General features: G+C 42.1%; 1 protein-coding gene across 3 annotated transcripts in view; it reads left to right on the forward strand.

Moving 5' to 3' along the window:
- Positions 1-6,476: 6,476 nt before the first annotated feature.
- Positions 6,477-14,099, forward strand: part of CNNM1 (cyclin and CBS domain divalent metal cation transport mediator 1) — a 90,699-nt gene continuing 83,076 nt past the window's right edge. For 2 of the 3 annotated variants that reach the window (XM_053582911.1, XM_053582910.1), the window contains exon 1: positions 6,477-8,170. In XM_053582911.1, the coding sequence (XP_053438886.1) occupies positions 6,586-8,170 (1,585 nt within the window). In that variant the 5' untranslated portion in view covers positions 6,477-6,585. The remainder of the gene's footprint in view (positions 8,171-14,099) is intronic. The other variant, XM_053582909.1, reaches the window with a different exon arrangement.

A 14,099-nucleotide genomic window follows, 5' to 3' on the forward strand; every position in this document is an offset into this window, starting at 1 on the left:
TTTCACTAAGGCCAAACAGAAAGAGCCATTATCTCCCTGCTTTATGACAAGAGGCCAGCATCCTATTTTTCTCACAGTATTCTACAGCAGACATGTATCTAATTTGCTCTTTAGCATCACCCTTGGGCCTCTTACAGCTATTACAATTTTCCAGGTGTTGCCCTCCCCATGATGAAAACTTTTCTTTCCAATTACTTTTCCCTAGATGCCTCTATTTGGAGTTTGTCCAAGTTGAGTGTCATTCTCTTTGCCATATAGTTAATATCTTATATAATTTCTTTGGCTTTCCTGGTGTTCATGCAACTTGTCTTCTTTTAGGGTCATCTGAAAATTTCATTAATGTAGTTGTGGACAGGATGTAGCTAGAAGAGAATTGCTGAGGGACTCTTCTGCTCCTTTATTAGTTAGGTACTGGTTCTAGAAACGAAGAAGGAACCGCTCAATCAAAAGGAGAATCACCTCTGCTCTTTTCTTACACACACTCTCTCTCTTAAAATATTCATAGTTCTCTGAACCTCTCTTTCAAAAAAACCCCCCAAACCCCCACAAAACTCCTTGTCATGAATAAAACTTCTATGTCAGAGGTCCCTAATGCGGAAAGTTACAAACATGATGCCCTGGGATTTCCATGAACTTCTTGCAATTGTATGCACATTGTTGTGTCCTTGAGCAGAATGCAGTTTTCTAATGAAAATGGCCATAGCTTTGATCAGAATCTCATGGGTATGTGGAACACCCCCCCAAAATAAGAACCAAAAATAAGAACCACTGTTTTATCTCATTGTTTCTCAAAAAGTGAGCCAGTATCAGCTCTATTGAAATCACACAAGATGCTTATTGAAATGCAGATTCTTGAGTTCTATGCCAGAAACATGGAATGGACATGGAGATAGGAATGTGCATTTTATTTATTTATTTTACTAATGCTAAAGGGTGTACATAGCTTACACTACTGGGTAAACATAGCTTCAGGTTATATATGACAATTTAACACATCAATATAACTGGTAAAGATCAAATCAGTGTAATTGAGATATTCATCGCCTTAAATATTTTTTCTGTGCTGGAAACATTTGAATTATTCTCTCCTTGCTATTTTTAAATATAAGAATGTGCATTTAAAAATTAAATGTTAATTTTTTGAATAGGAAATACACATTAATTATACAAAATTCAAAAGGTCAAAAAGCTAAAGTCTCTCTCTTATTCCTATTCCCTAGCTACCAGTAACTAAGGGAGCAACCACTGTCACCAGTTTTCCATATATTTGTTTTTTTCAACTTTTATTATTTTTAGAGATGGAGTGTTGCTATGTTCCCCAGGTTGATCTTGAATTCTCGGCCTCAAGCAAGAGGTATGATATATGAATTATATCTTAATAAAAGAAAAGCACACACACAAACCAACACTGAATATTTTATAAGGATACATACGTATTTAAAAACATACCAATATTGGAATGGCTGCCTGAAGGGGGAGAGGATGGGAATGGGGATTAGGATGGCGTCGGGGAAGCCTTTCACAGCCCACGATGATAGTGTACCATCCACTATCAACTGATGAAGCTGATTAACTCAATCCTCTGTGCCTGAGGTAAAAACCAACAAAAAAATACTATTGCCACCAACAACAACTGAGGATGGGGGAGGGAAGGAAAAAAGAAAAATATGTTTAGAGTTTTAAGGAGAGAAATATTTATGCCATAATGATGGATACAAAGAAACAGAATATTACAGTTGTAGAAACATTGTAAGTGCAATTATGAAAAATGATGTATGGAAACAACAAAAGTACAACAGATGGCTTTCACGTAGGTATACTGGCAGTGGGGTATACTGGCGGTGTCTTGGCCATCATGTGTGTAATCTTGGCCACCAATGTACTTGATCTTAGTCTCTCTATAGTTCAGCTTCTTTGTGTAAAATGGAAATGATAGATAATAATATCTACTTTCAAAGGTTCTCATGGGAATTAAATGAGTTAATTTGTGCCTGATTCACAATAAACCTTCCATAAGGGTTGCCTGGTTATTATTATTTTCCTAACTTTTGAAACTGTAGGCTCTGGACTCAGACTGTATATCCAACTGGGTTCCACAACCCATTAATTAGGTGACATTCACAAAGTCACTCAATCACATCCTCAATTTTCTATTGTGTGGATTAAAAGAAATAATGTACTTGATACCTAATAAACAACAAATTTTAACAGATTATATTACTAGGAATATTATATTATATTATATTACATGGAATGGACATGAAGATAGAAAGGTGCAATTTATTTATTTATTTATTTTACTAATGTTAAAGAGTATACCTAGTTTACACTAATGGATACACATAGCTTCAGGGTATATATGACAATTTAACACATCAATATAACTGGTAAAGATCAAATCAGTGTAATTGGGATATCCATCGCCTTACTTTGTCATAGTTTGAAAAGTAGTATAGGCTTGGCACTTGTAACTCAATGAGTAGGGCACTGGCCACATACCCCAAAGGTGGCAGATTCGAGCCCGGCCTGGGCCTGCTATACACCAATGACAAGGAAACCAAAAAATAGCTGGGCGTTGTGGCCAGTGCCTGCAGTCCCAGCTACTCAGGAGGCTGAGGCAAGAGGATTGCTTAAGCCCAAGAGTTTGAGGTTGTGGTGAGCTGTGACACCACAGTACTCTACTGAGGGCAATGTAGTGAGACTCTTGTCTCAAAAAAAAAAAAAAAAAAGAAAGAAAGAAAAGTAGTACAAAAAAGGAATAGAAGATAAAATACAATATTTTTCATATTCTTCCTAGTGTAAATAAATTCTTCCATTTTCATAGCATCTCATTTTTAGAAACAGTATTCACAGACTCTCCTAAGTGCGTACACTGTCCTGACACTTAAAAAATATTAAAAATCTCTTTTATTAATTACCTGGGAAGCAATTTCTAGTTCATGCCAATCTTCCTCAGTAGAATCTAAGTTCCAAGATGGAAAGTATGGTGTCAAATATGTCAAATACCCAGCACGGTGCTTTGTTGATTAATATATATTTATGGAATAGATGAACAAGAAATAAAATAAACAAAAATATTTGAACATGTACTTTTTGAAATAGCATAGTTATATTAGAGGCAAGTATTATTTCCTCCATCTCTCTGAAAAGTGAGGAAGTACCCATCTTGTTAGCTAAGAAGACAGTGAACATCGGATTCTGGAGAGCTATTTTTGGCAGCTGTGCCTTAAGAGAATCACACTGCCTGAACCTGTCCCCAGGAATCCTTTCATTTGCAGCAGAGTTCTGGAAACCCAGTACTTTTCCAGAACATCTTGCCAGTAAAAGGAAAAGTACTCAGTCTCTAGATTATCTTCATCCAGTGTACATTAACCCTTACTGACTCATGAAAGGTTAGGGACCTTAAAAATGTCTTGCATTTCACAAATGAGGAAATGGGCTAACAAAAGTGATTGATTTCCCTAATAATAGAGCTGATGCCATTGGGAATAGGATCATTCTTATAGTTCTGTTTCTCGAAAAATACGTAATACATATATAATATACATGATTTAATTAAATTATATTTGTGAAAGGATTTTTATTACATTGGAGAAAAGCTCTTGATACATTAAATAACAGATACATTTAATGACATTAAAATATTTTTATTTTATTTCTTGTTCATCTAGTCCATAAATTTATATTAATCAACATAAAATCTAGACAAGAACTGTATATATAATATCTATTCAATTACAACATATAAGTATATGGAAAGCACATATCTGTATGTGTGTATTTCTCAATTTTTATTCATGTAGAAAATTAAAAAGGGCACACCAAAATATATAGTTTATTTTTATTTTATTTATTTTTCTGAATTAAAATTTATTTTTCATGGTATATAATACTTTATTATCAGAAATTTAGATTTCTAAAATCCTCTCTAATATTTTGAAAGGTTTATTTTGATCAGTTCTACCAGGTAGATGAAGCATCAACCTAGAGTCCAAAGAAGTTCTATCAGTCATATACTCTGATCTGTAAAATGGGTGAAAATTATATCTACTTCACAGAGCTCTTGTGTGTACGGAATAATAAATATAAATTCCTTTGTAAGTTTAAAGCTTAATAAAGGTATTAAATGGTATTGTAATGATGACAAAGTTCTGTAGCCTACAAGAGGTAGGAGGAACCCTTAGGATAATGGTATCTTTGTGCTGAGAGGTTTAGGTTGGGAAGGGAGAAAAGTCTAAGTGTCAGGAAAGAACAGAGAACTTTTTTGCTAACACTTAATAAAAACTATTATGTGGTTGACTCCAGTTCTCCCTTTCCCTTATACTTCCAATAAATGCCTCAGTGTCCCCTCTTCAGACTAAACCTCCCTTCTGTTTCTTAAATAGTCCATGCAATACACGCTTTAAGGGGATAAGGTCTAGGGTATTCTAAGGCAATGACACATTGTTTCACAAACCCTGTAAAACATGAGAGGCAACCCAGGTAGGTATGTGACCAGCAACCTACTAAAGCCTATTTCCACTTTAGGTTATGAGAGTTTGTTATGAAAAAAAGGTGACTTTTAGCTGGGATCATTTGTATTAGGCTTTTGAGATCTCACAAAAGCTGCAGAAAATAACACATAGCAATGATTTTTTACATTAGGCAAAGGTAATATGTGAAATTATTGTTATTTTTATATTTTAAAAATATATTTAACAACCGTAGGCCCACAAGACAGAGAAACACAATTAGTTTTTCGTGAGCACTCTATAGCCCACGAAAATTGACACATTTAACACAAAAAGTCCCTACAATTGGGACTTTACCTTACAAACAAAAATAACGTAACCTAATTATATGTACTCTAATTTTAATCTGGAAACAAAGAAAAGGTGACATCTGTAATATTTTAAGTGAGGGATGTTCTGCCTTTTTAATATATAAAGAGCATTTTAAAGGGGAAAAGATAAAAATATAGGCCAATGCTAAACTTACCCAGATAAATAAAAATTTATGTTCTCACAAAGCCTTCATACAACTGTTTATAGCTGCTTTATTATATTGCTAAAAGCTGTAAATAAACGTCCTTTATTTGATGAAGGGATAAACAAACTGTGACACACCCATATAATGGAATGCTGTTCAGATGGCTAAACTCATAGGCATGAACAACTGAAAAACACAAAAACATAGATGAATCTTAAATACATTGTGCTAATTTAGTAAGAGAAGCCAGACTGTCAAGGCCATTTATATGACATTAAGGAAAAGAAAACTATAAGGAAGAACAGATCAGTAATTAACTTGAAGAGGATGGGATGGAGAGAGGGGTTGGCTACAGCAAGATAGTAAGAGAATGGGGAAAGGGAATAATGGGTACTATTTTTAACTGTAAGGGTTACATGTATATACATTTATCAAAACTCATAGGACAGTAGACCAAAAAGTGATTTTTAGTATATAAATTTTTAAAATACATGCATAAAATAAAAATAAAGTGATATAAGCCTATGGTACATTCAAACCATAAATGGAATGCAGAAAAAAGTCTCCTTCCTTCCCTGTTCTTTGTGGTGATAGATCTGTATTGCAATAGTAGTGATGGTTACATAAATACACGTGATAAAATGACATGAAACTATACACACACATTATACCAATCTCAATTCCCTGCTTTTGATATTGTACTGTAGTTAGGATGTAACCATTGGGGGGAAAGAAGTGAAAGGTACGAGGTCTCTCTGTGTTATCTTTGCATCTTCCTGTTACTCTATCATTATTTTAAAGTCTCTCTCAACCAAACTTCCTGACGCTAATCCTGCTCCCCAGAGATGAACACTGCTAAAAGTTGCTTGTGTAATTTCTGTATTTTAAATCAAATATACATATACATATGTTTGTGTATATATACACACACACATACACATTTATACAAAGGTACTTTTAACATAAATGGTAGTGTATTACACGTTATTCTAAACCTTGCTATTTCTCTACATTTAGACTTTTCCATATCACATTACAAATGGAACTCCCTCATTCTTTTTTCTTGCTGCATAATATCACATTGCATAGTCGTGTCATGATTTATTTCAAAAGTTTCTTATTGATGGGCATTCGGATCTTAAAGAATCAAACTTGAATAATTTGGAAATTTTTATAAAAAGAAAAGATGAGGCTGGAGTTTTCAGATTCAAGACTTGCCTCTAGAATATCTTTTGACCAGAAGGGGGAATGCAAGTGGCAGGAGTAGAAACGAAAAGCTGGGAAATTTCCTGGGCCAATGGGGAAGCAGTGGGCCCGGCAGGGAATTACTGCCGGGTAGGAGTTCGCGGAGGGGCGCCTCACTGCCGAAGTAGGAGGCCATGCTCCAAGCCGAGCCTTTCTCAGGCTGCGGCTCAGACATACTCAAGTGTGTACCCGCTCTGCACTGTGCCATGATGCGTGGCCATCTCCAGCCTACAGCAAGGACCCCCAGCCCACGCGCGTCGGAGGCGTACACGTGGTGACCTGCCTGGGGCTGGGTTCCCGGCTCGGACTCCTCCTCCCTCCGGCTCCCGCTCAGCTTTCTGCAGTATCACGTGCAGCAGCGCCGGGTGCAGGATGGCGGCGGCGGCGGCGGCGGCGGCGGCGGCGGCGGCGGCAGTGGGTGTCAGGTTCCGGGATTGCTGCAGCCGGGGCGCTGTGCTCCTGCTCTTCTTTTCTCTGTCTCCTCGGCCTCCGGCTGCCGCCGCTTGGCTTCTGGGACTTCGGCCCGAAGACACAGCTGGAGGCCGCGTGTCCCTGGAAGGGGGTACCCTGCGTGCGGCCGAAGGCACCAGCTTCCTCTTACGGGTCTATTTCCAGCCTGGACCGGAGGCGCCAGCCGCGCGGGTACCCGCCCCCACCCTCTCCCTGGGGGAGAACGGCACCAGCGACTGGGCTCCGAGGCTAGTGTTCATCGAGGAGCCCCCAGGCGGCACCGACGTGGCGCCCAGCGCTGTCCCCACGCGGCCCCCGGGACCGCAGCGCTGCCGTGAGCAGAGCGACTGGGCATCGGACGTGGAGGTTCTGGGGCCCCTGCGCCCCGGGGGTGTGGCGGGCTCAGCCCTGGTCCAGGTGCGGGTGCGGGAGCTGCGCAAAGGCGAAGCGGAGCGTGGAAGCGCGGGCGGTGGCGGGAAGCTCTTCTCGTTATGCGCCTGGGATGGGCGCGCGTGGCACCACCACGGTGCCGCAGGAGGCTTCCTGCTGCGCGTCCGCCCGCGGCTGTACGGCCCTGGCGGGGACTTGCTGGCCCCCGCTTGGCTGCGGGCGCTCGGGGCGCTCCTCTTACTCGCCCTGTCCGCGCTGTTCAGCGGCCTGCGCCTGAGCCTGCTCTCGCTGGATCCAGTGGAGTTACGTGTGCTGCGGAACAGCGGCTCGGCGGCGGAGCAGGAGCAGGCTCGCCGCGTGCAGGCTGTGCGCGGCAGAGGGACCCATCTGCTCTGCACTCTGCTCCTGGGCCAAGCGGGAGCCAACGCGGCCCTGGCCGGCTGGCTGTACGCCTCGCTGCCGCCGGGCGTCGGAGGCGAGGAAGACGACTACAGCGAGGGGGCGATTCACTTCCCATGGCTGCCGGCGCTCGTGTGCACCGGTGCCGTGTTCCTGGGGGCTGAAATCTGCCCCTACTCTGTGTGTTCGCGGCACGGTCTGGCCATCGCCTCACACAGCGTGTGCCTGACCCGGCTTCTGCTGGTGGCCGCCTTTCCTGTGTGCTACCCGCTGGGCCGCCTGCTGGATTGGGCGCTGCGCCAGGAAATCAGCACCTTCTACACGAGAGAGAAGCTGCTGGAGACGCTGCGGGCCGCGGACCCCTACAACGACCTCGTAAAGGAAGAGCTCAATATTATACAGGGTGCCCTGGAGCTGCGCACCAAGGTGGTGGAGGAGGTGCTGACCCCCCTCGGAGACTGCTTCATGCTGCGCTCAGACGCGGTGCTGGACTTCGCCACTGTCTCAGAGATTCTGCGCAGTGGCTACACTCGCATCCCCGTGTACGAGGGCGACCAGCGGCACAACATTGTGGACATTTTGTTTGTCAAGGACTTGGCTTTCGTGGACCCCGACGACTGCACCCCACTCCTCACCGTGACCCGCTTCTACAACCGGCCCCTGCACTGCGTCTTCAATGACACCCGGCTGGACACGGTGCTGGAGGAGTTTAAGAAGGGTAAGCAGTGGTCTGTCTCTTCCCCCAATTTTTATCCCCGTCAAAGGTTATCATCCTTTCATAACTATGTGAGGCTTTAAGTACCCAAAGCAATTTATTTTCTACCAAAAACTCAAAGAACCTACCTTTTGGCTCTCTGACTATTTTCATCTCACTTCTCAGTCAGTCCTCGCAGCTGACTGAGCTCCAGGGCTCTTCCCCTTTGCTTGGCTCACAAGCTGCACCATATTGCTCTTTCATTCCATTCCATGAGGGGTTTTCCAAGGCCTACCAAGTGCCAGGCACTGTGTAGGTTGGACTCTGGGGGGGTAGTCCTTACAGGTCATTGCATAGCTCTTCACCCATCATAGAGGGCACATCTACAGTTTCCCATAACAAGCAACCTCTGCTTTAAACTTCCAGCGCTGGAAACTCAATATTTCTGGAGCAAACTAACCCCGTTGCTGGACAGCTCCAGCTGCTGACAATGTCTTCCTCACATCAAGCAGAAATTTATGTCTCCAAAGCCTCCAAGTTCTGGCCTTCACATCACAATAGAGTAAGCCAGTTAGACATTCTTCCCCATATTTAACTTCCCACCAGTTATTCATTCAACATATCTTAAGTCAGCGGTTCTCAACCTGTGGGTTGCAACCCCAATTGGGGGTGGAATGACCCTTTCGCAGGGGTCGCCTAAATACATCCTGCATATCAGATATTTACATTATGATTCATAACAGTAGCAAAATTACAGTTATGAAGTAGCAATGAAAATAATTTTGTGGTTGGGGGTCACTACAATATGAGGAACTGTATTAAAGGGCCGTGGCATTAGGAAGGTTGAGAACCACTGCCGTAAGTACTCACATTGAGGTTTAAAGAAAGATTAAGGCGGCAGCGCCTGTGGCTCAAAGGGGTAGGGCACCGGCCCCATATGCCGGAGGTGGCGGGTTCAAACCCAAAACTGAAAAAACTGGAAAGAAAAAAAAAGATAGACTAAGGTAGTGGAGTCCTTGTACTTCTGGGAATGTGTCCCTATCTATGAAACAAGATAGATCTGGACCTGAGGGAATCCTCTGGGGAAAGGAAACCCTAGAAAACTTAACATATCCAAATGGGTGGGGTTTCCTTCAGTGCAGTTGCCATCCCTTCTCCCACCCTCAAACATGATACCATGCCTATAACATGTTTACCGCATGTCTGGGGTTTGTTTTCAGAAACTGGCTTCTGGGGTTGAGTACAAATTCACTAAAGAAAAGTCAGCCGATATATACTTTAGATTCAATCCTCTTGGCATTACACAGTTTGACTGCTCCTCTAGTTGACTAGAGATTTGGCCCACGAGAACCGCTGATTGTTTTTTATGGTCTAGTGTTTGGGTTTATTGTTCGTTCGTTTGAGACAGAGTCTCACTCCATGCCCTGGGTACAGTGCTGTGGCGTCATAGCTCACAGCAACCTCAAACTCTTGGGCTCAAGTGGTCCTCTTGCCTCAGCCTCCCAAGTAGGTGGAACTTCAGGAGTGTACCACAGCACCTGGCTAGTTTCTCTATTTTTAGTACAGATTGGATCTTGTTCTTGCTCAGTCTGGTCTCTAACACCTGAGCTCAAGCAATCCACCTGCCTTCCGCCTCCCACAGTGCAGGCATTGCAGGCATGAGCCACCAGGCCCGACCTCCTTGATTGTTTTTGAAATCAAAAAGAGTCAAGAGTCAATACTGAGAGCATTCAAAAGACTATCTCACAAAGTTCTTAAAGAACTTGACGTAATTTGAGAATAATGGCATGAGTAGAATAAGGGTAGGATTTTCCAGAATGATTATTCTAAAGGAGGCACTCATCTGTACAAATCAGTTGGCATGTTTATTAACAAAAAAACAAGGCTCGGCACCTGTAACTCAAGCAGCTAGGGTGCCAGCCACATACACCAGAGCAGGCGGGTTCGAATCCAGCCTGGGCCCGCCAAATAACAACAACTACAACCAAAAAAAAAAAAATATTTGGGCCTTGTGACAAGCATCTGTAGTCTCAGCTACTTGGGAGACTGAGGCAAGAGAATCGCTTAAGCCCAAGAATTGGAGGTTGCTGTGAGCTGTGGCGCCACGGCACTCTACCCAGGGCGATAGCTTGAGACTCTGTCTCAAAAAACAAAATACAATATTAAAAAAATCAATCCCCTTACTTTAGGCTTCCCTGCATCTAGCAGGATTTCCATTTATGCATTTAAAATTTTTTTTTTTTTTTTTTTTACTAGAGACAGAGTCTCACTTTGTCACCCTCAGTAGAGTGCTATAGTGTTACAGCTCACAGCAACCTCCAGCTCTTGGGCTTAGGCAATTCTCTTGCCTCAGCCACCTGAGTAGCTGGAACTACAGGTGCCTGCCACAATGCCCAGCTATTTTTTTTATTGTTGTTGTTGCAGTTTGGCCAGGGCTGGGTTCAAACCTGCCCCCCTTGGTATATGGGATCGGCGCCCTACTCACTGAGCCACAGGCACCGCCCAGTTTTCTTATTTGTCTATCTCATTACCTATCATCATAAATAATCTTGTTGATTACAGAGAGAAATCTGGGATCTTCCTCCTTACACAATATTTTGAAATCATGTTATATATTAAAATGTACCCTGAGAAGGGAGGAAAAAACTCTAAAAGCTACTTTCAATGTCAGATTTGAGGAGAGAACAGTTCCATGCTTTGTGTTGGTATAATGAGAAGGGGAGAGAAATATGTATATGGTAGCTGTTTTAGTCCAATCTGGACTGCTGTTTTACCCTCCTTTATCTGACATTATTACTTGCATTAATAGTTCCCACTGTACTTTGAGATTCATCTGTCCTCTCTTAGAATTATGCTTATACTGTGATTGTATCTTGTAGAAGTAGGGTCTTGGATCTGGGCATAAAAGCTGTGAAAAAACTGTATTATTTGCTAGGCCTGCTATAACAAAATACCACAGACTAAGTGGCTAAAATAGCAAAACTTAATTTTCTCACAGTTCTGGAGGCTGGTAATCAAAGATCAAGGTGTCTGGCAGGTTTGGTTTCTTCTAAGGGCCCTCTTCTTGGCTTGCAGATGCCACCACCTTCTAATTATGTCCTGACATGGTATTTCCTCTGTGTATGTGCATCCCTGGTTCCTCCTCATGTGTCCAAATTTTCTCTTCTTATAAGGACATCAGTCAGATTAAATTAGGGCCCACTCTAATGGCCTCATTTTACCTCTGACAGATGATAGTTAAGACAGAGAGCAGTTAAATTAGTATCTCCACTGGGCCCAGTGGCTCATGCATCTAATCTCAGCACCTTAGGAGGCTGGGGCAAGAGAATGGTTTGAGGCCAGGAGTTTGAGACCAGCCTGGGCAACAAAATGAGACCTCATCTCTACAAAAAATTTTCGAAGTTAGTAACATATGGTGGTGAGTGCCTGTAGTCCTAGCTATTCAGGAAGCTGAGATGGGACGATCACTTAACCCCAGGAGTTTGAGGCTGCAGTGAGCTGTGATCGTGCCACTGCACTCCAGCCTGGGCAACAGACCAAAATCCTATCTAAAAAATAAAATAAAATAAAGGTAGTGTCTCATGGTCCTGTGTTGCCTGAAGACATTTTAATGAAACTCCAGTGAACCCATTCATTCATTCAGTATTTATTGAGGATTTATTACAGCGTTAGACAACAGGGGAGGCAAAACTACCCTCATGAGGCTAATAGTCTAGAGGGCATACAGTGTAAAAATAAGACCGTCTTTAGAAATAGAATTGTGCGGTTCACCTGTAGCTCAGTGGTTAGGGCGCCAGACACATGCACTGGGGCTGGTGGGTTGGAACTCGGCCTGGGCCTGCTAAACAACAATGACAACAACAACAAAAAATACAGCTGGGTGTTGTGGCGGGCACCTGTAGTCCCAGCTTCATGGGAGGCTGAGGCAAGAGAATCACTTAAGCCCAAGAGTTTGAGGTTGTTGTGAACTGTGATGCCACGACACTCTACCCAGGGCAACATAGTGAGACTCTGTCTCAAAATAAAATAGAATTGTGTCATTAACCTTTGTATCCCCAGCACCTTGCACCAGTGCCTTGTGCATAGTAGGCTGTTCAAAAAGAGTTGATATTGAACTGGAATGAGTCCCTGTATAGAATTTCTTAATCTGGTCTAAAAAAAAAAAAACTTGTTCAGTGTTATATGAACAAGTAGTTCAGTGTTCAGTTTGTAGTTAGGTAGATCACTAAGAAGCAGGCCATTACATGGACACACATACCACGGAAGATATTTCGGAACCTTGCTCTTTCTTCAAAGCTTATTAGAAATGCCCCATCCTAACTCTACTAAATGGAAAACTGCATTTTAACAAGCCCCTGATGGCTCATGTGTACATTAAAGTTTGAGAAGCATTACCTTCAGAGAACCCTTATGAACAGTGCTTGGTAGACCTACTTATGATAGAATACGAGGAGTAATTAACAAGGTGGCTATTAAGCTCCAGTCTACATAATGCAGTGGTCAGTTTCTGTAAGAGTTATGTTTGCACTATAGTTTAGGAGGAGAAACCTGAATTGAGCTTCTTTTCTTTACCTTTAAAAATACTTTTTGGCTCAACGCCTATACCTCAGCAGTTAGGGCGCCAGCAACATACTCCAGAGCTGGCGGGTTCAATCCAACCCGGGCCTGCCAAACAATGACAACTACAACCAAAAAAATAGCCGGACATTGTGGCAGGTGCCTGTAGTTCCAGCTACTCGGGAAGCTGAGGCAAGAGAATCACTTAAGCCCAAGAGTTGGAGGTTGCTGTGAGTTGTGGCGCCACCACACTCTACCTAGGGTGACAGCTTGAGACTCTAAAAAAATAAAAAAATAAGACTTTTTAAAGCAAGTCTTACATTTCCTTCACTTCTTTTTATCTCAAGTAACTTACCCACCTAAACAAACCCTTAGGAGGTAAAAGAGGAAAATGATAATATTAATAATATAATGATATATTAATAATATAATAATATACATGATAATGATAATAATCATAATAATATCATAATGATAATATTAATAAGAGCAACAGTTACCGTTAATTGAATAGTAACTATGCCAGACCCATTATATACTCAGAGCAACCCTCCTGGGTAGGTATTATTAACTCCATTTTACAGATGAAGAAACTAAAGTTCAGATTGATAACATCATTTCCTCAACTTTCCATAGCTAATAACTGGCTGAATTGTGATTTGAACCAGGTCTGTGGACCTCAAAGCCTGTTTCTTTTGTTCTCTGTTATACCAGTCTAGTTTCTTCCTTCATTCTGGAATTCTTGTCACCCACAGAGTTCAAAGGTGGCCTTTTCACCTTTGACTTCCTACCCTGGCTGATTCACCTCTAGTTTCTGCAGGTTAGAAATGTGACTTTTATAATTACAATAATTGCTAACGTGTGTTGCACCTTATAGAACATTTCTATATATCTTCCCTTATCTGATCTTTAAAACAAGTCAGTAGTTACAGGTGACAACCCTAAGACCCAGAAGGGTTATTTAGTCTGCCTGAGATCATCATTCAACTAGTATATCCCAACGCCCAACTTCAAATCCAGGTCATGTGACTCCAAAGTTTTTTATCCATTTGGGATTTTATCTCTTTACTTACTTAAGAGTTGCAGGTCTTTAGAAGGAGGGAAAATGAAAATGGTCTTTCTAGTTAGTGTGCTAGCTTTACAGAAGGGAACATCGTTTCTCCCCACTCTCATTGTTTCTCTCCTCTGTGGACTGTTAGATCCTTGAGGGCAAAGAATGAATCTTATTGATATTCTCAGCATAAGCACAAATTACACATTTATTGGATAAATGGTGTTAAATAGCTAACTTCTGAGTACAGAATAGTTGGTGTTGTTCCAGTGACCACAGCAAATCTCTCCTCTTCCTCTTTGTGGGTCTCTATCCCAATTAGTGACGCCATTGTCCTTCCAATCC

This window comes from Nycticebus coucang, chromosome 3 (assembly GCF_027406575.1).
Source record: "Nycticebus coucang isolate mNycCou1 chromosome 3, mNycCou1.pri, whole genome shotgun sequence".
NCBI lineage: Eukaryota > Metazoa > Chordata > Mammalia > Primates > Lorisidae > Nycticebus > Nycticebus coucang.